This window comes from Nicotiana tabacum, chromosome 19, assembly GCF_000715075.1.
Source record: "Nicotiana tabacum cultivar K326 chromosome 19, ASM71507v2, whole genome shotgun sequence".
Lineage (NCBI taxonomy): Eukaryota > Viridiplantae > Streptophyta > Magnoliopsida > Solanales > Solanaceae > Nicotiana > Nicotiana tabacum.
In genome coordinates, this window is record NC_134098.1 from 113,667,249 (window position 1) to 113,689,136 (window position 21,888).

The 21,888-nt window shown below is 33.7% G+C and overlaps 2 protein-coding genes and 1 pseudogene across 2 annotated transcripts; 2 read left to right on the plus strand and 1 right to left on the minus strand.

Moving 5' to 3' along the window:
* Positions 1–2,639: 2,639 nt before the first annotated feature.
* Positions 2,640–3,801, plus strand: LOC107799123 (AAA-ATPase At5g17760-like; annotated as a pseudogene).
* A 231-nt stretch (positions 3,802–4,032) lies between these two features.
* LOC107799122 (protein TIFY 5A) lies at positions 4,033–5,746 on the minus strand. Its single transcript, XM_016622200.2, has 3 exons — positions 5,454–5,746; positions 4,930–5,008; positions 4,033–4,485 (listed from the first exon to the last, which is right to left on the minus strand). Exons 1-3 carry the CDS (start codon positions 5,531–5,533, stop codon positions 4,297–4,299), a joined length of 348 nt encoding a protein of 115 aa, XP_016477686.1. The 5' UTR covers positions 5,534–5,746; the 3' UTR covers positions 4,033–4,296.
* Positions 5,747–15,686: 9,940 nt separating this feature from the next.
* LOC107799124 (uncharacterized) lies at positions 15,687–21,412 on the plus strand. The gene is made up of 3 exons (XM_016622203.2): positions 15,687–16,392; positions 16,603–16,803; positions 20,788–21,412. The coding sequence occupies exons 1-3, from the start codon at positions 15,691–15,693 to the stop codon at positions 21,079–21,081; spliced, it is 1,197 nt and encodes a 398-aa protein (XP_016477689.2). The 5' UTR covers positions 15,687–15,690; the 3' UTR covers positions 21,082–21,412.
* The last annotated feature ends 476 nt before the right edge of the window (positions 21,413–21,888 follow it).

Genomic DNA, 21,888 nt, shown 5'->3' on the forward strand with positions numbered 1-21,888 from the left:
ATATCGGTAAAATAATTGCTTCTAATTCTTCCATAATAGAACTTTGTTTAAATTAAAAAGAACTAGCTGAGTCCCACATGTATGTTACCATAATATTTGAACCTCACATGCACATCTCAAACTTTAGGATAACAGAATTATAAACATTCGCAGTTTGCTTTAGGCGCGATTAATAAATTATCGTGACTATGGGTACGATTCCCGTGGCATAGTTATGATACGTAACTCCAATTCGAGTGTGCGTTTCACGTGACTCGACTACAACTTCAAACAATAATAAAAATAAGCATGTCGTAAATCGCGGGTACATTTTATGTGGCGCGGTTTGCAACGTGTGCCAAAATGATAAGTGTACGACATCGTGACTTGTTCCAAAAATAATTTTATAAATAATTAAAAGCGGTTAGAAGATAAACAATGTACCGTAAGTTTTCAAATATGTATTAAATCAGATAATTAGGCCAATTATTAATAGTTGAGCGACCGTGCTAAAACTACGGAACTCGGGAGTGCCTCACACCTTTTTCCGGGTTAACAGAATTCCTTACTCGGTCTTCTGTGTTCGCGGACCATAAATAGAGTCAAATTTCCTCGATTTGAGATTTAAAATAAACCGGTGACTTGGGACACCATAAATTATTCCAAGTGGCGACTTTGATATAAATAAATAATCTCATTTCGATTAATGTCACTTGAATTGGAAAAACTCCCCTACCCCCGCGGGAAAAAGGAGGTGTGACAGGTATTACTAATAATTGACTTAAGAATCTTTTACTTTCTTTGAAATATTAATTTCAAGAAAAATTATCAGTTATGTCCATTTATAAGTAGCTTATTATAAAAATTGGTCAATTCACAAAATATTACTAATATTAGCCAATTTACTATTTGTAGCCAAAAAATGTTAACTTTTTACTTTCTTTTGAGTGGGTGTTACTAAAATAGATTGGGTATATCTTAAGAAGTTTGAATGGGGAAAAACGTAACCCTGCCAACGAAAATATAAAACCTCAATACTTAGAATAGATAGTGTATAAAGAGATTGCCTTTTAAATTTCTTACTAAGAATTTTATAAGTATACTGGCTTGAAGGTTTAGAGGTTCCGAATTCAAGCTTGGAAATGAAGAATTTTATAATAGAGAGTATTTTACTTCATGCATGAATCCGAATTAGTCGAGCTTGTAAGTAGTTTCAAAAACTGAAAAGCATAATAAAAATTATTTTATTAGTATAATAATAATAATAATAGCAAAAAAGCAAATCAACGTATTAGTTTCGATTTGATAAATCTCATACTTTCTTAACGCAGACAAAGATAAAGTCCTTATTTCAACAAACAAAAGTTTAAAATATTTTAAAAACCAATGAATAATGTCCTTATTTGAAGGTGTAGGGACAAAATTATTTTCCGTCCATTTTTCTCTTTCAATACAAACATGTAAGTTTTTGCATAACACGTGATGTGTTCTATGGGCACATTCATAACATAGATTTAAAAAGAGATAATTTACCGTGATTTTAAAAAATTTAAAAAGAGAAAAGAGTCATAATCTGAAGGGTGAAATATAATAGGCATTAGATTCATTCAATTGAAATATGAAGGAAGATGTGTGTGATACAAAGTTGGAGGAAAATAATGATTTTCACCCTACAATAATTGCTTAACATTTTTGACAATATTTATTATTTAATTAAAATAAATTGGGGGGGGGGGGGGTGAAAAAGGTAGGTAATTGTTGAAAATATTTTGATATAATTTTGAGTAAAACACATAACACCACTATAATATAACTCATTATGGCTACACCATATATATTTCAAAATCAAACACAAACATATTTACATAGTAAGGATTTTGCACACACTATATATATGGAGTTAAGTATTTCAAGATGCCGGGAGAGGAACAATTTATAAGATTCTAACTTTAATTCTGTATGTCCATCAAATAACTTAATAAATAGATAAGATTACTCCACTAGAGTTTGGCATAAAATTGACCACCCATAAAAAATCATATTCTAAAATTGATCGATAATGGTAATGAGAGGTGGTTTGGTGATAGAAGCTGGTGTTTTTGGGTGGCAAAAGAAGAAGAGTAAATTAATACTATAACCTTTTTGGCCAAGCTTTCTTTTGTCAAAAAATATTTTTTTCCAAAAGTTAAAGGTGTTTTTCTTCCCAAAAGCATCTTTCTAAACAGTATTTTTGAGAAAAATACACTTATAAACACTTTTTAAAAGCTTGGTTAAACACTAATTGCTATATTTTCAAATTGGTTAGCCTATTAAATTATTTTTCACCAAAAATACTTTTTTTTGAAAAACTTTTCTGAAAAGTATTTTTGAGAAAAATAATTTTCAAAATAAGTTGATTTTAAAAGTTTCACCAAACATGCTATAAAACAGACTGAGTTTTTTGGTTATTAGAGAAGCAACTTTTGGTTCCGTTTTGAAAAAAATTGTGACAAGTTCTAAAAAGGAAAATTTATCTTTCCTTGTGTAAAAAAGGAAAATTCACTCCCTTTTGCAAAAGGACTCGTAGTTAACAAAAAAAAGAAAGAAAGTATTCAGTATAAATAGTTCATATAGCAGGGCTCGTGCAAGTATTACGAGGTTGTTGAGGTTTGAGTAAAAAGATGATGAGAATGAATTGTTACATCCCTTTTGTACTCAACAAAGCCAAAGACATGTCTCATGAGAAAAAAGTTGTTAAGTTGCATTCTCTAGCCAATGGTCTTACTTATAATTCTAAACTTTGGGATTCAGTTAATCTTGAGCACCCTTCAACTTTTGATACACTAGCATTAGAACCAACACTAAAGAAATCCATAATTGAGGATCTTGATAGGTTTTTAAAAAGGAAAGATTTTTATAGGAGAGTAGGAAAAGCTTGGAAAAGAGGATACTTATTGTATGGACCACCAGGGACAGGGAAATCAAGTTTGATTGCAGCAATTGCTAACTATCTAAAATTTGACGTTTATGATTTAGAGTTTTCTAACATAAGGAGCGATGCAGATTTGAGAAGGTTGTTGATCAGCACCAAAAATAGGGCTATACTTGTTATTGAAGACATTGATTGTAGCGTTGATTTGCCAGATAGAACTAAAAATCGCCCAGAATATGGTCAAGATAGGCTTACACTTGGTGGATTGCTAAATTTCATAGACGGGCTATGGTCGAGTATTGGAGATGAGAGGGTTATTATATTTACAAGGAGAAACTTGATCCAGCTCTGTTGCGACCTGGACGAATGGACATGCATATTCATATGTTTTACTTGACAATTGAAAGTTTTAAGGTGTTGGCAGCTAATTATTTGGAAATTTATGATTTGAATAATTATGGATATTTTCAAGAAATACAAGAGTTGATTGAAAGTGTTCAAGTTACCCCTGCTGAGGTTGCTGAGGAACTTATGAAGAGTGAAGATGCTGATGTTTGTCTTGCAGGTCTTGTCAATTTTCTCAAGAGTAAAAGGATCAGTAATACTGAAGAGGAGATAAATGATGATGCTACAAAAAAGGAGTAAATCTTTGAGTATAACATAATTCAATTGACCAAACGTTATTGTGTCTCTTTTACGTAAGTAGATTTTTTTTTGTTGCTTTATTTATTGTTGTTCAAAGTTTGTTTTGTTAATTAACTTTCGTATGACACTTTGGTTATTTCAATTCCAATATTATATTAGTCATAAAAGATTTTGTCTTTTAAAATAAAATAAAATTACGATGAAAATTGCATTTTAAATATTCATTATGTCCCAATTTATATGGCACTTTTTGTTTATCGAAAGTCAGTTTGACTAATCTTTGAAGCCAAATTGAATTAGAATAATTTAATATTTTAAAGTTAAAATTAGATATTCAAAAACTATATAAAAAGTATTATAATCTACGATTCTTCTCATATTAATATGATGAAAATATAACTTTTAAAATATTAGTCAAAGTTCATATAGTTTGAATCTCGGGGAGCAAAAAGTACTACATAAATGGGACATAAGCATTACCAATTACCACACGAGTATACGGGTAATCCAACCTCCCAATCAATATTGATGAAATTTTGATAGTTAGGACGAGAGAATTTGGATAATTAGGAATCAACACATATATAAGCGGATTTAGAGCTAGTTCGGTAGATTCAGCTGAAATCACGTTCCCCGTTGGAAGTGCAGATACATATGCAAAAAAATTAGTGACGTATCCGCATATCACAAAATCACACACAATATTCTAGATCACTAAATTCTCAATTCTGAATTCGCCTATGATTCCAACATCATTTCTTTTAATATGGATTAGCTGCTTGAATCCTCCTTTCTCTTCTCTTTTGCAGAAACCTCTGTAGGGATTTTCTTAGGGACAGCCCATAAGGGCTATGCAATTGAAACTGCAGAGACGGTGCTCTCAAATTTGACGCACTCATATTATATTTTTCTTCCATTTCTCGTCTTGCATGCCATAAGATGGCTAAGGCCTATACTTCAGAGAATCCAATAACAAATCGAATTAAGCATCTGAACAAATTTAGAATTACTAATATAAACAAAATTAGAAAGCAAGATATATATATATGCGCGATATATTCTCTTCAAACTTTATTTCATCAGTAGAAGAAGTCAACTTTTTATAAGAATTACGTCTCAATTCCAAACAATTTTAGTTTCTTAAATTAATAAAATACTAATTAATGACTAATAAAAAGGACAGCGGGGTGCACTAAGCTCCCGCTATATGCGGGGTCCGGGGAAGAGTCTGACCATAAGGGTCTATCGTACACAACCTTACCCTACATTTCTACAAGAGGTTGTTTCTACGGCTCGAGCATGTGGCCTCCTAGTCACATGACAACAACTTTACCAATTGCGCCAAAGCTCCCCTTCAAAATATTAATGACTAATAAAGATCAAAAATAGCTTGCCTGAAGTTCAGATGTATGACATTCCCCATCTTGTGCGTTGTAGAAAATTGTGGTCTGCTTTCTTGTGGACGAACATGCCCTATATTAACAAATATATCGTCATGCATGGAAACATCTGTATGTGGAACCAAAATTCATTTGTCTAAGATATTAGGTGTTCTACCAGTGAACTACCACCGAATATTTTCATGTAAATGATGATGAGAAAGCAATATCATTTACTTAAAAAATTATGTTTTATAACATATCATAAGTTCTCTTAATATATATTTGAAAAAAGTATATAATGAAGAACTTGTTTGAAAAGAATATAGAGCACAATCTTGTCTTTCATTCTATTAATTTTTAATTAATTATAAATTTGGGGATTAGAAAAAGGTAAAGGAGAATTAAGGGGAACAGTGATAATTGAACTCACACCTAGTGATAACACCCGTCGGTAAACTATAAGCTTGGTACTTTTGACTATATAATTATGTATATGTCAGTATCTTAAGATGGAAATATGGAATTATGAGACTTACACAGAATGATCGCTACTGCGGAACTCTGAAGAAGAAGAAGACAATAGAGGGAAAAGTTGAAGGCCAATTCTGTGCTTCATCTTTATGCCTATTGTTTTCCTTTCTACTTTTTCAATTCTTGTGTCTTCATTGCCTATAAATTGAAGAAGAAATTAAAACCTTTTTCTAAATTAAAGGTTTACAATGTGGGGGAATTGCTTAGCTTATGGTGGTGGATGGCCGCAATTACTTGCACCGAAAAACAAGTAGAGCTAGAAAGACTAGGGAATATGATCTCAAAAGCTATTTATATATGTGGAAAATCCAACAAAAACATCATATTGGGGTTGCTACAAGCTAAGTAATGAGCAAATTAAACACTCTGTATGTCATCTAGCCATGTGGAACATGTTGTTCACAATTCACATGCCTAATTTCCCCTACCACCTCACCTATTCTCCCACGTGTTGATATAAAACTAGGTTTGTTGTAAATTTATTGCGTAAAATTTAATGGCACGTCTTATGTTTTGTCTCTGTTTTTAAAAAGCTTTACATACATAGTTTCTATCTTTTCTTCATATTTGTTTGCTACTCCTTCTATTTCTTCCGGATCCCTTTGAATAGGCATGAAAAGTTTAATTCATACACATTTTATTTGAATATCACGAAAATATTTTGGGTCAAGAAATAAACACATAGTAGTAGTTATTTACAAACAAAAAGTATGCTACCCAAACAGATAATTACGTTATAGTTGTGATTTTTTTCAACATAAATTAACTTGTACAAATCCGAATTAACCTAAATTTACTCTCATGATTTCACAACATTTCTCTTTCCGGACTAATATGTGAAAATTGGAATTTGATAAGAACCTCTTAATTTGTAATCCCGACAAATTTGTCTTTAGCTTTAACATTTACACTATTTATCTTAAAACAATCGTTAGTTTCCTATCAACGTTGATAAAGAATGATTCTTTTCCAAAAATAAATGGTTTGTACTTAGTTGTTTTTTTATTTTCCATAAATGGAAAATTGTTCCTAATTAGTTTATCTTTATTCCCTTTTAAGATATAAAATTCTTCCCGACTTATGGATTAGCTTGCCAAAAACAACACATTTTATACAAGTTCTTAACTTTATGTATAAAGGAAATTATAAATTTGAAAAAGGATTGGGTATTTCATCACATGAGTCATTTCCCACTTGCACATTAAAGTTTTTCGAATAAGCTTGAGTTGTCATGTTTCAACTTCTCTCGAAACACTCTCCTATTATGGAAAGTTAGTTGTTTGAAGCACCAAAAATTTACAAGTTTGTTAGGGCTTTCAGTTGCAAAGAAAAGAACCAATTATATTAGTTCTCTTTCATTTTGATGTTGACAAAAGCACCTTCGATATTTATCTAACTTAAATAATCTAATCTTTCTAATTGGAACTACTTTTATGACCATCTTTCTTAAATATCTCCACTTTGACAGCATGATATTTGAATTTCAGATAGTTGTACGTAATTCTAGTGCCATCCTTGCTTGAGCCAAAGAAGAATGCTTATTAAATCTGTCACGATCCGAGCTCATAACATGTATTGTCTGTTTTGGGTCTAGACCGACACTAGTTTATCTCGAGGGCTACACTACATCGAGCCCCAAAAGCGCACGTACTCATGTAGCCTTATAAAGCTCTTCATTTTTCTCTCCTATTCCGATGTAGGATTTGCCTACAATGACTTGTATACCCCTTCTTTAGAATCTTGCCAACCTAGAAGTTTGTCAGTCTTGCTTGCTCTCATCGGTCCGCCCTCCGTCATGGGCGTCACAAAATTGGACCTTTTTATTTCATACGTCGCGAGAAAATGAGAGGGTGCTTCCCTAATTAGATCTAAGACGATTGAAATTGTTCACTTGCGAGAGTTCAAGTTGATTAAGTTTAAAACAATATCATGGTAACCTTCATTTTTCTTATGCTAAATATTGAGAATGAAAAGTCTTATTAGAATTAAGTAACCAAAACAAATGTAAAACTTTTGGAAATCGTTAGGTTATACTTTACCAAAATAAAATTTTAATCCTACCAAAATTTATAGTGAGGGAACTTATTTAATTAGAATTTAAGTTATACACATTATTATTATTATTATTATTATTGTATAGTATAAAAATTCCGTCACTATCAATGTGAGTTTTTAGCCTATCATAGCAAGTCGGTTAATTTTTTTTTTCAAGTTACCTATTAACATATATTTTTAACCCTCTGAGTATACAAAACTTAAATTTATTGTTCAATGGTTGATAATTGGGAAAAGTGTCAAATATATCCCTCTACTTTCGGATATTGTCTATATTTAACCTCCGTCATACTGATGTAACGACCCGGCCGGTCGTTTCGAGAGTTATAGTCCTGTTTCCCCCATTTCTGCTTTCTTTTGTGCTTTTTAGCTATATTATGATATACCGGGTTAGTTGGTTCGGGTCCGGAGTGGTTTCGGAGTGGATTGAGACACTTAGTCTCTAAAGTAGAAGCTTAAGTTAGAAAAGTCAACTGGATATTGACTTATGTGTAAATAATCTCGAAATTAAATTTTGATGGTTCCATTAGCTTCGTTAGGTAATTTTGGACTTAGGAGCGTGTCCGGAATATGATTTGGAGGTCCGTAGTGGAATTAGACTTGAATTGGCAAAAGTTGGAAATTTGGCAATTTCGGTCGACAGTGAAAAATTTAATATCGGGGTCGGAATAGATTTTCGGAAGTTGGAGTAGGTTCGTGATGTCATTTGTGACGTGTGTGTAAAATTTAAGGTCATTCGGGCGTGGTTTGGATGGTTTCGGCATCGGTTGTCGAATTTGGAAGTTTAGAAGTTTTTAGGCTTGAATCCGAGGGTAATTTGGTGTTTTGATGTTATTTTGAGTGATTTGAAGGCTCAACTAAGTTTGTATGTAGATATATGACTTGTTGGTATGGTTGGTTAAGGTATCGAGGGGCTCGGGGTGATTCAGGGTGGTTAACGGATTGTTTAAAGTTGGAAAATGCAGTTGAATCTGCTGCTACTAGTATTTCCGCACCTGCGGAGGGGGAGCCGCAAGTGCGAGGTCGCAGGCGTGCATGGGAGTTCGCAGGTCTGGATGGAGTTGAAGTAGGTTGGGTCCGCAGGTGCGCAGGGGAGGTCGCATCTGCGGGTCCGCAGATGCGGATAAGTGCCCGCAGAAGCGGAAATGAGGATGTCAGTCAGCGTCCGCAAGTGCGAGGTCTTTTCCGCACATGCGTGGTCGCAAATGCGAATATGGAGCGCAGGTGCGAAGTTGGGGAAATTAATAATTTTCCGCAGGTGCGGAGTTTCTTGCGCAGATGCGGCACCGCAGGTACGCATATTTGGTCACAGGTGCGAAAGCCCTAGGCAGAAAGTATAAAAAGAACACTTCACGAATTTTGGTTTATTTCCACTATTTTCAAGTCGGTTTTTGGAGCTTTTTGAGTGATTTTGAAGAGATATTCAGGGGGTTTTCATTGAGGTAAGTTGCTTGAGCTCTAATACTCTTATCTATGGTAATTTTTCGTTGTTTAATTATTTAATTAGTAGAAATTAGCGGTGAAAATGAGGGGTTAGGGCTTGGAATTTTGGAGAGATTAATTTAAGAATTTAATGGACCAAATGATGTCGGATTTTGATAAATTTCATACGTATGGACTCGTGAGTGAATGAGCATTCGGGTTTTGTAACTTTTGTCAGATTTTGAGATGTGGGCCCAGGAGGGAGTGAGTGAATATCGAGATTTGGCCTATAAATTGGTATTTTCTTGTGGGATTCATTCCTTTAGCTCATATTGATTGTATTTTATTGCTTGTGGCTAGATTAGGGTCATTTGGAGGCCGATTCGAGAAGAAAGAGCATTTTGGAGTATGAGTTCTACACTGTTGAGGTAAGTAACAGTTTTAAATCTGGTCTTGAGGGTATGAAACCCGGAGTTTGGTATAATATAACTATTTGGAGGTGGCACCTATGCAGGTGACGGGCGTATGGATGTAGGCCGTGAGGGATTGAGACTTAGTCCGTCCCCAGAGACTGTGAAGCCTAATAACCTTTATTTGTGTTTATATGCATTCATGTTTACTAGAACTTGATTGTGTTCATGTTAGAAATCATGTTTAAGCTATATTCCTGGTCATGGTAGTTATACTCAGTCATAGTGATTCTTGTACATGTTTACCTCAATCTATGTTATTTGTTTTCCCTGATGATATACTGTAACACTTTGATTTGGGATGTTTTCCCTTTCTTTATTGAGAGTTGTGAGACTAGAGAGGTTCATGACTGAGTAAGGCTGAAGGCCTGGTCGTGAGGTATTGTTTTATGGCACGTGAATTGTCCGTGCGGATCCTTATATTTATACTATGGCACGTAAGTTGTCCGTGCAGCACGTAAGTTATCCGTGCGGATCCAGATATGATATTATAGCACGTGAGTTGTCCGTGCAGCACGTGAGTTGTCCGTGCGGATTAGCGCTTGGGTTGTAGGAGCCCCTCATGAGTCTGAACACCCATAGTGAGCGCAGGTACCTATTGAGAGTGTGCATTGAGGGCTGAGAGCCGAGAGTGTGAGCTGTTGAGATGGGTTGAGTGACTGATGCCTTGAGAGGTTGTACTTGCTTTTATTTATTGTTGCACTTTGTTGTTATTTGTTATTGTTGTGAAATTTCTGGAAGATTCATATCTGTTTTACATGAGCGCGAACTGATTTGACTTATACCACATGATTTGAAAGCATGTTCACTCTTTAGTGAAAACTTTTAAAATGAACTGTACAGTATAGTTCGTCACTGCCTCTCAATTACTTATTTATTTTTGTTACTTGCTGAGTTGGTTATACTCATGCTACACCCTGCACTTCATGTGTAGATCCAGGTATGTTTGATCACGGAGGTTGTTGAGTTCAGGTCTATTTGAGTTTCGGAGACTGCAAGGTAGCTGCCAGTGTCCGCAGTACCTTGTTACTCCTTCCATATTTTGTTTCATTTTGTATTGATATTTAGACATTGACTGTAAATAGTTTTAAATACTTAAACTCTCATGACTAGTGACACCCCAATGTTTGAGACTGGTTTCCGCATTTTGATTATATATTGAGTTTAGCTTTAATTTTATGAAAAAATCCCGATATGGAAAGCTTTACTTTACTTTTATATTTAGTTTGGAAGTATTTTTGGGGAAGGTCGGCTTGCCTAGTACCACCGATAGGCGCCATCACGACGGGTTAGATTTTGGGTCGTGACAACTATCCGACCAAATTTATCCCTACCGTTATACTATCCAGTCAAATTTACCCCTACCATTAGCAAACTTTTAAAAATTACCCCTAAGTCCTACAGGTGACCCAGAATCTCCCAAATAATTTTAATTAAGTCACTTATTATTCTTCTTGATCCATTATGTTCAGAAATTACTATTTATGTGAATGCTAAGGGTACTAGATTATACATATTATTCATGGATATTTTTAAGGGAAAAAGGCCAAATATACCCCTCTACTTTCATATATTGTCTACATTTAACCTTCATTATACTATCGGGCTAAATTTTCCCCTACCGTTATACTATCAGGCCAAATTTACCCTTACCGTTATATTATCGGGCCAAATTTACCCATATAATTAGCAAACTTTTAAAAATATCCCTTGATCTATTAAGTAATCCAAAATCTCCTAAATTTCTTTTATTTAAATCACTTGTTGTTCTTCTTGATCCACTATTTTTGAAATAATTGGCATTTACATGCTTTCTGAATTAGAAAAAAATATTAAATAATACAACCCAATAAATAAAGTATAGTAAATTAAAAAAATCAAAATTAGGTAGCTTTTCTAAATTTTAAAAGTATTTAGAACATCCAAATTTTAATGAATTCGCTGCACCAAATGTATGGAGACTTTGCAAGTATTAGTGATTGAAATTGAAGTTCCTCGGAGACTTTACATTGTCTAATTCAACTTTGCTTTAATTAAATGCCTACACATTTTGCACTCTTAAGTTAGTCGATCGAACTCTATACTAACCAGGCAATGACAAAATATATTTGAATATACATATACATACATGATGATCAACTGCATATAATACACAATAAATAGACCCACTAAATTCTATGGTGTGTATAAGATTAAAAAATAAATAAAATTTTAAACTAATTTTATTTATTACAAAAAGATAAATGGGTGCATTGGTAATAAAAAAAATTATAAATAATTTATATAGTCTAGTAACTTTAGCATTCACATTAATAGTAATTTTTGAAATTAAAATAGTGGACCAAGAAGAACAACAAGTAATTTAAATAAAAGGAATTTGGAAGATTTTGGATTACTTAACAGATCAAGGGGTATTTTTAAAAGTTTGCTGATTGCAGGAGTAAATTTTGCCCGATAGTATAACGACAAGGGTAAATTTGACTCGATAGTATAACGGAGGTTAAATGCAGACAATATATGAAAGTGGAGGGGTATATTTGGCTCTTTTCCCTATTTTTAATTACGGATGCCCTACTTCTCTTCTTGTGATAATGATTTTGAAATTAGTGTTTTTTTTTAATTTTTCAATAATATACACATCGTAGAATTTAGTGGGTCTATATATTATATATTATATGCAGATGATCATCATGTATGTACATGTATATTCGAATATATTTTGTTATTGTTTGGTTAGTATAGAGTTCGATCGACTAATTTAAAAGTGCATAATGCGTAGGTATTTGATTAAAGCAAAGTTAAATTTGATAATGTATAGTCTCCAAGGAACTTCACCTTCTATCACAAATACTTGCAAAGTCTTCATACCATTGTTGCAGCTAATTTGTTAAAGTTGGGATGTTGTAAATACTTTTGGAATTTCGACAAGCTACCTAATTTAGATTCTTCAATTTACTATACTTTGTTTACTAACCATTGTATTATTTTAATATTTCTTTCTCTTATTTTTTTCTAATTAAAAAAAATGTGTAAATATCAATTATTTCAAAAATAGTGGATCAAAAAAAAGAATAAGCGACTTAATTAAAATAATTTGATGAGATTTTAGGTCACCTAACGGATTGAGGGGTAATTTTTAAAAGTTTGCTGATGGTAGGGGTAAATTTGGCCGGATAGTATAACAGTAGGGGTAAATTTGGCCGGATAGTATAATGGTAGGGATAAATTTAGCCGAATAATATAACACAGGTTAAATATAGACAATATTCAAAAATAGAGAGGTATATTTGGCTTTTTTTCACGTTGATAATTGCAACAAATGCACGTGGAAGCATGTGATGGCATATCATGTGGTACGTGCTTTCACTTTTAACGAGCGAGGAAATTGAAGTGACAAAGACCATGTGCTAAGAGAAACAAAACTTATCAAACTTTTGAGATGTCAACTACTCTTTTATCCCCATCTTTAATTTCCTTTTAAAAACAACCATGCAAAGAACATCAAATTTTTGATAGGATATGTGGAGTTTCCTTTTTTAGCATTGAGATATTTGGAGAGCACTTTAAACATGTTATATAGTTAGCTCTTGACTTCTTGGATGCCGACTTTCTATTCTGCAATTTTGAGACATTGTGTTAGTAACATTTTTCAACATTATCGATCAAGCTTAGGGCCATATTTTGCAGAAAGTTAGTATATTTAAAGATAAAGCATGATAAATATATCTTATGGCTTAATTAAATAGTATAGTTTAAACCTATTTGTAATTGTAATTTTTGGAGTGACTTCTGGCGAGATGTAATATTTATAGCTATTTGAAGAACTCAACAAATAATTAAACTTCAGATGTCGGCCTTCTATAATAGTTTCTGGTTTATGATGAGTACACGCATTTGATTTTTTTTTTTTTTGGAGTTCATGGAAATTAATTTGGATATTTCTAACACATAAAGTATTTGTTGAATGAGTTATGTATATCAAATTATGCAGAATATATATATTAAAATTGTAAGTTGGATATCACAACCTCATCATTCCCTTTCAACTCGAATATTGGAAAAATTACTGGAAATATAAAGCTTATAACATAAAGAGCTTTAGAAAATAAACCATATAAGTTTATTGCATATTAAAATTGTAAGTTGGGTATGACAGCCTCCATTTTATTTAGTAACAAAACTAGTTCCAAAAGATACTTAAATGTTTTACATATTTCAGGGTTACCATTATGTATCTTTAATTGTTAGATAATGTAAGGTTTTGTAGAACTTTTATCTTGGTCTTCTATCCACTTCGTTGAAACTAATAGAAAAAGGTTTATAAAATTATCCATTCAATCTATTAAATTCTTTTCATTTTGAAGTTCCCCAAAATACTTAACACCAATCTACAGATAATTAGTAAGAGTATCATTATAAAACGTTCAATTTATTTAATTACTCCTTAATTCTATTTTCTTTTACTAGTCTCTTATACTAAAAAAAAAAATACTATTTTCTTCTAATATAATTGCCCTTATCATTAAATATCGCCACTTCTCAAACTTATGTGTGGAGTTACAACTTTATATTTCCTTTAATAAGGGTAATTTAATAAAATAAACTCTTAATTAATGATTTCATAAGAGTAGTGCAATGTCAATATTGGACTAGTAGGAAAAAAGGACGAAGTATTAAATTTAAAATTTGATGTGACTTACCACATCAAATTAACTGGCACTAATAAATAAGTCAAATTATCAGTTTAAACTCTTCATCTAATCAAACACTATTAATGTATATAATGAAATGGGCGAGTAAAATCTTTGTTAGCTTGCAACTCACAGGAATTGTATGTTGTGATGTTGTTTGTGATTGGACCAAATTTGTTAAGAGCCTGACCAAATTAAAAGGTTAAGGGTGTGTTTGGTACGAAGGAGAATATTTTTTCGGAAAATATTTTTTAATTTTTTTATATTTGATTGGATTAAATGTTTTAGAAAATATTTTTCTCGTGAACTCATTTCCTCCGATTGGAATAAAATACTTTCCTATCAAGAGAAGGAAAAATGTTTTTCAAAACTCTTTTTCAACCTTCTTCATCATATTCTCCATCCCCACTAACCCACTCTCACACCCAGTGGCGGAGCCACCTTATAGGAAGGGGTGTCAAATGACACCCCTTCGCGGGAAAAATACGCTGTGTAGGTAGGTAAAACAAATATATATGTATATATATATACTATGTATTGACTCCCCTTAATTTCTTGGTATGTTTACTTTTATATATTTTGACACCTCTTAACAAAAATTCTGGCCCCGCCACTGCTCACACCTCACCCACCCCTACCACACCCACTCACCCCCGATCTCGACATTCAAGCACGAATCCTTTGAGCGCTTCGGCAGCGGATAGCAGTATGGGCAAAGCACTCTGGTGCGGCGAGCAGCCAGTTCTTATTGCATTCACCAAGATAGTCTTGCTCGCTCCTGAACTCTGTGGCGAGTTCGGCCACTACCTCCAGGTCTGAGCTCTACTCCAGCATAGTCAACCATGATTTTCTTTTCATGATGTTAATTTTTTTTTTTCATTTCAACAGAAAAAGTACTTTCTTTTCATGAGGTAGAAAAAGTATTTTCTTTCATTTCAACAAAATGATATAGTGAAGAGTATTTTCTTACATTTTAACAAAATAATGTAGTAAAGATTATTTTTCTTTTTTTTCAACAAAATGAGTATTTTCTTTTCATGATATAAAAAAATATTTTCTTTCATTTCAACAATATAAATATTTCTTTTTATGATGCAGAAAAAATATTTTCTTTATTTCAACAAAATGAGTACTTTCTTTTCATGTTGTAGAAAAGGTACTTTCTCTTTCAACCAAAAAAGAGTATTTTCCTTTTAGTTATGGAGTACAAATTTCAATGTTGTTTTGCGTGAAAAAGTAAAGAAGCACATTAGTTTTTTTAGGTTTGTGTGAATTTTTAAAAGAATAATTAAGTTCTTAAAAAAAATAAAGTCTTTAAAACATTGGTTATTTGGAAGGGGGGGAGGGCAGAGGAAACACTAGAAAATATTGGGGAATATGGGGAAAGGAGGGTGAGGAGAGTAGTATTAAAAATTATTTTTCTAAAGAATATTTTTTTACTCTCTAACCAAATACTAGAAAATATTTTTTAAAAAAAATATTCACTCACCAACTAAATAAAAAAAAAATGATAAAATCACTCATTTTTCGGGAAAAGATTTTCCATGAAAACATTTTTCTTCCTACAAAACACACCCTCAACATTGTTGAATAATAGTGATAGAATGAATTCACAACCAAAACTGCATGTTCCAGAAGAAGAAGAAAAAAGAAAAACAAAAACAAAAGGAAAAATTAGCGGGAATGTAGAAGCGACTTTGAAGTTGAGGCCAAAAAGTTTGAAATTCGCAAACTACGCAAAATCTGCTGTCGGAGAGAGAGAGAGAGAGAGAGAGAGAGAGAGAGAGAGAGAGAGAGAGAGAGAGATGGCGGAATTTGAAGACGAAGAATTCCTAGCTCAGGTAGCCGCAGCAGAAGCTGAAGCTCTTTCCACCGCCACCGCCGCCAAGCGTCGCCGGATCTCTGCCGCCCTAACCACCACCGCCGCCGTCACTACCGCAAAGCACAACGTCAACACCAATAACATTATCAGTGTTGAAGAAGGAGCTTATATCGCGGCTCTGAAAGGGAGCAAAAGCGTCGTATTCCAACAAAAAGGACCGACTAATGCTCTCTCTACTCCGATTAACAACAGCTACAAAGCACATAGCAATTATTTGCCTAGTTCCGACGCTGCTGCTGGTTCGTGCTTTAAGTGCGGGAAATTAGGGCACTGGGCTCGGGATTGCGATGTTAATCCACCGAATGATGATTCCACGAGCTTTCCTGAGAAGAAATGTGCATGTGGATTAGGTAATTGCCTTGTGCTTACTGCTAATACTGAGAAGAATCGTGGCCGTAAGTTCTACAAATGCCCCATCAGACAGGTATTATCACTTCAACATAACGTACAACAATTTCATGCTTCTATTTGTATAGTACCTTAATTTTCTAGGTGAATAAAAAAATATAGTGCATATTTTTCGTGTTAACCTATAAGGTTCTTCGTAAGCATTTGTGAGTGCTAAAATTTGAGTATCTGGATTTAGAGTACTGTGTATATTTCTATTCTTATCTGAATTTTAATACTTTCTCAGGAGAATGGTGGTTGTGGATTCTTTGAGTGGTGTGACCAACCTTCTGTTACCAATACTGCAACTATCCGAGGCCCTAGTTACTCTGTTAGTTCCTCGTTCCCGGAAATTTCATGTCCATGTGGTTCTGGCACATGCCTAGTTCTGACAGCCAAAACAGGAAAAAATATTGGTCAGCAGTTCTACCGTTGTCCTTCTAATCAGGTTTAATATCAGCTTGATCTATTCCTTTTTCTGTTTTACTAGTCTGCTGCACAGCTTAATGGGATTTAACGTCTAAGTACTTGAAATGCTTCACAATGCCTGGTTGTGTGCACGTGTAATATAGGCTCATTTGATTGCAAAAAATCATGCTGCTGGGAAAAACTTTTTGGCCTTCCGTTGATGTGCTGCCCCTAATTTCTGTATTAAACTATCAAGCTTTTGTTGTCAAACAGAAAGTACAATCTCAAATTAACTCCAAATATCCTGTGACATTCAAATTAATGCCATCTGTCATTTATGAAGCTTAATTTTGCTCAGGGTAGAACCTGGACAGTATGAGAGTGTGTAGCATACTTGCTTGAGCTATAGACGCATCTTGACTTCAGTGTTTTATACAGGCTTGACCTCAAAATTGGTGGGTTATAAGCATGAATAGCAAAATATCATAGAGGTTGGGATGATATGATAGTTAGGTCAATAAGTTAGTTTATATTGTTGAGGTAAGTTATAAAATGATATAACATCAATTATCGTTGTTACTTGCAATGGATCGACGTACTAGCTGGAACCTTGAGGGCATATGTGGTAAAGCTAAGGACTGTGGTTTCATATTTCGTGTAGGAGATTGTCCGCACACCCCCTTGTCAGGCAATTAGGTTTTCATCAAGACAAGTGGGTATGTTTTATTGTCGTGAGGTTCTATAAGGTTCTAGCCTTTCCATATTTCATGGCTTCCGATAAGGGGTGTCATTTTGACACCCCTTCCTATGAGGTGGCTCCGCCACTGCTATTGGTATCTTACATTTTATGAGCAGAAAGGAAGACTTGGAAGCATGTTATAATAATTGAATAGCGGTAGTGCAGAGGAAAAGTTTTAAAATGTCCATCATAAATGATTCATGAAAATCTTGCCTGCTCTATAGGACTATTATTGCGGATGTTGAACATAATTGAGTACCCATAATTCTGGGTGACTAAGCAAAGATGGTGGTTGGATTGGTTTGGTGGAATAAAATCAAGATTATTCCTTGTACCAATGTTACATTTTTTAAAAGAAGAAAAGGGTTGAGGTGGAATTTTAAAAAAGATAAATAAATTACGATATTTTATTTGGATTCTTTTTAAAGGACAATGGATTTTGTTTTGGACAATTTCCATATCTTTTCCCTTCATTAATCTTAATTCTTATATTAATAATTTTAACGTACTCAAATATAGTGTTTAGAGTTTATTTAGTATCATCTTCACAAACATGTAAATAGTCAATGTCTAGTAAATTGAAAAGAAGAAACTTAAATTTTAGAAGAGAACATAGGTGGTTTAACCCCCAAGCCACTAAAGCGGCCGCTTTAGGCCTCGCATAATTAGAGGCCCCATAAGCTACTCTTTTTATATGCAATTTAAATATTTGTTGTATTTATTATTAAACAGTGGTAAGAAATTTTTTTCTACCATCTTTTGCTACCTTGTCATCAATCGTTAATAACATAGTTTTATATTTTGTGTTGTCTTTTTTCGGAGTTGGTTGAGAAAGTTCAAATAAAAGTGAAAGGCAATTAAATCTGCAGTTACTTCTAGTTCCTCTTACTCCAACTTGAATAAATTTTATTTACAACTCTAGCTTTGTAGGATATTTTCTTTCAAGATCTCTGTAGGCAAGCTTCAAGCTAATTAGACCGTAAAAAGCTATAGTTAATTTATTTATCATCTTTGTAAATTCAAATTTCCACATGATTGTTACTTTGGGAGGCAATGCTATACAACGAGTTATGTTGACGGTCATGTGAAAAGAAAAATTTCAAAAATTAAACTTAATAAAATCTTATCAAATGTTAGTAATATTCCAACAAAGATTAAAGCAGTTGGTTACATCACCAAGATGAATTTGCATCTCAAAAAGTAAAAAAATGAACTTAAACAAAAATATCTAAAATTATTAAACAAATTTAAGGCTTCTTATTACGGCTTGATTTTAGGCCTCCAATACCATTGAGTCGCATCTAGAAGAGAATCTTACATAAATGTCCAAAATAAGCCCAATTTTATCAACTTCTAGCCATTAATTACAGACTTATCAAAACTAGCCAAGTGCATACAAAAATTAAAAATTCCATATAAATAAGGAATCTTTCCCTTCGAGAATCACGCGCACAAATCTCCTTCCATATTTTAAAGCATGGTCAACAACATTAGATGCAAGATGAAAAGAAAATTTAATGGATGAGGTAGCAAACAATGTGATGGAACACAAAGAAAAAAAATACAACATTCCCAAAACCTAAACAAACAGTGGACATTTTTTATGGGTATGGTTGAAATTCGTTGAAAACATATAGATGAGTCAATATACAACATTTAAGGAAGATTGTAGGTGATTTGAACTAGTTTTGAGTCAAAATTCGTAGTTGAAATCGAATTTAAAATTTATTTACGACATATGAATCAAACATGTATCTCACGTACAAGTATACGTGAGATACAATGCTTCAGGGTTTTAGGTTTCAAGGGTTCAAGTCTTCTTTATGTTTTTTGCCCTGATATCTGTTGCATGATTCGAGGCTGTAGGCTCTCTTACCCTATTCTGTGAATTGGGTATAAACCCTATCTCGAGCTGTGATGGTGTGTAGCATGGTCTAAGAATCTCAGTGGGATACATGTATGAGCTGCAAAAGAGTACACTAAGGTTGTCTTCAGTGGTCAATTTCCAGGTTAAGGTCTGTAACAGACAAGTTAATATGCTGCTCAAGGGATTCGCTATGCTTGGCACATTCCAGATAAAGAATTGCTAGCAGAATCGGTGACTAAGGGGTATATATAGGATTACAAAAGCACCCTGGTTAGTGAAATTTCATTGTCATTGGGCTTGATTCGCAATAGGGTTAACTCGACCCTTATAATCCTTGATACCTATTGGATTTCCCGTCATGCCACAGATACATTTTGCCCCCTTAGAGGCATTCATGATTCTAGTCAGTTAATCAAACTGTTTTATACAAATTTTAATATACACAATGATATGTACACAAACTAATGTCTTAAGCTTTACCATATAAATAACTCATTGGAACTTGCCTATAGATTATAGTTCAGCTATGTTAGTTTAGGTCTGATACTGTTATGTTGGGAGACCTAATCTCATCTACTCAGTTGGGACCAGATTGTCTACAGCTATCGTAGCAACTTGAAAACAGTCTCATTTTAATGAAAACCCACTTGCTGGTCATGACAGTCATGACTTGTTCTGTTTATATTTTTTTCTGTCTTGCCTATCTTTTTATGTTCATTAAGCACGAGTCTGCAAAATTGGAATGGAACAATGTGCAGCCATTATATCTAACCTGGCCTGGATAGATCTGGGATTTAGTGCATAAAGCCATAAACCAATAGAGATCCATTCAGGCATGAGTACTTTCAGAATAGTCTAGAAGATTGATGGGCATGAGATCTATCGCTACTGTATTCAAGTACTAACATTACGTAGTAAACAACTGAAGTAAACCATTAGCATATCTTGGAGTAAGGGAATTAAAATCTTTTGTTCGTTCTTCTTAAATATTCAACATAAAATGCCCTTTCCCTTTTCTTCTCATAAGCTGTCATATGAAGCCTAGCTTTGTGGCTGAAGGCCCTTGGTATTTTGCTACTTCCTGGAAGGATGTAAGCTGTCAATTGCTTATCACTGAGAAGTGCTATCTTATGGGTGAAGGATAGATGAAATTGGTGTTTAATGAAAATAAGTTTGTTATAACACAATCCAGATTTTATTGAATAAAGTATTACTAGAATCAATATCTTAGTTAAAGTGCTGGAGAAATATCTATTAAAATAGACCTTTTTTCTGTGCAAGTAATTAATCATACTTGATGAACCCGTCATGCCATAAAGTACACAACAATCTGGATACTAATGCCTACTATAGGGTAATAGTTCTCATAGTTTGATCATTGTATTTGTGGCTGTTAATGTGTTGTTTACTGCTCTTAGGGAAGTTGTGGGTTCTTCAAATGGTGTAACGACAACACGACCAATGCTAGCTTCTCAAATTCATCTAACATCTCTCAAACTTATCCAAACATGGATGGCTCAACCAACAAAATCCACAATTCAGTCCCTTCTTCCTGTTTCAAATGTGGCAATGCTGGGCACTGGGCTAAAGATTGTCCTCAGTCGTCTTCTCAACGCACTGCTGCTGATGGAGGGGTAAAGTACCCGAATTCAAGCACTTGTTTTAAGTGTGGCAAGCCTGGTCACTGGGCCAAGGACTGTTCATCTAACTGATTCCAGAGCAGTGATTGGACATTAAGTGGATTCCCTTGTGGTTTTCAAGAATTGCAAATAGACGTAAACTTGATATCTGAACATAGTCAAGTTCCTTTAGCTTCGAGTAGAGGATGAAATATCTGAAGCACTGTTATGGTTTTGATGTAAATACCACCCGAGTCCTCCAGGAAAGTTGTTTGTTTTCTTTGAACACCAAATCAGCCACAAGTTGCAGTTAATTGCACATCCACAATGAGCATGTGTGATCTTGGATTTTGCTGATGTTTGGAATGTTGATCTGCCTGTTAACTGCTTTCTTCTATTATTTTGCTGTTTGGTAATGGTTTAATAACCCCATTTTCCCTAAATCTTCCAATTTTTCAAGTTTGGGACATGTACATATTAAATTTTGCAATAAACTTTTGTTTTTTCTAAAAATGAGTGGTAAGAGAGGGATGAAAGCTTCCTGAGGATTAAGACTTAAATGAAAAAAGGACTCACTTTTGCTTATCGTACGTCAACCATGCTGAACTTTGATAGATTTTGTAAACTGTAACTCCTAGTTTTATTTTCCCTCTTGCTAGTATGTTCGTATAATTTATCTTAGATAATTGGTCAACTCGGCCATCAAAAAAACGAAAACTTGCAATCTATTCAAGGGGAAAGAACATCAATACATGTCTGAAGGGATAGTTTGTAACCCAATTATTTCACTTAAAATACTTGCCAAATGTATTTTCAACTTTGAATTCTCTATTTCAAATTGAAGTTAAAATAACGGATAAAATTAAAAAATAAATAGAAATTTGCCCGTAATATTTATGG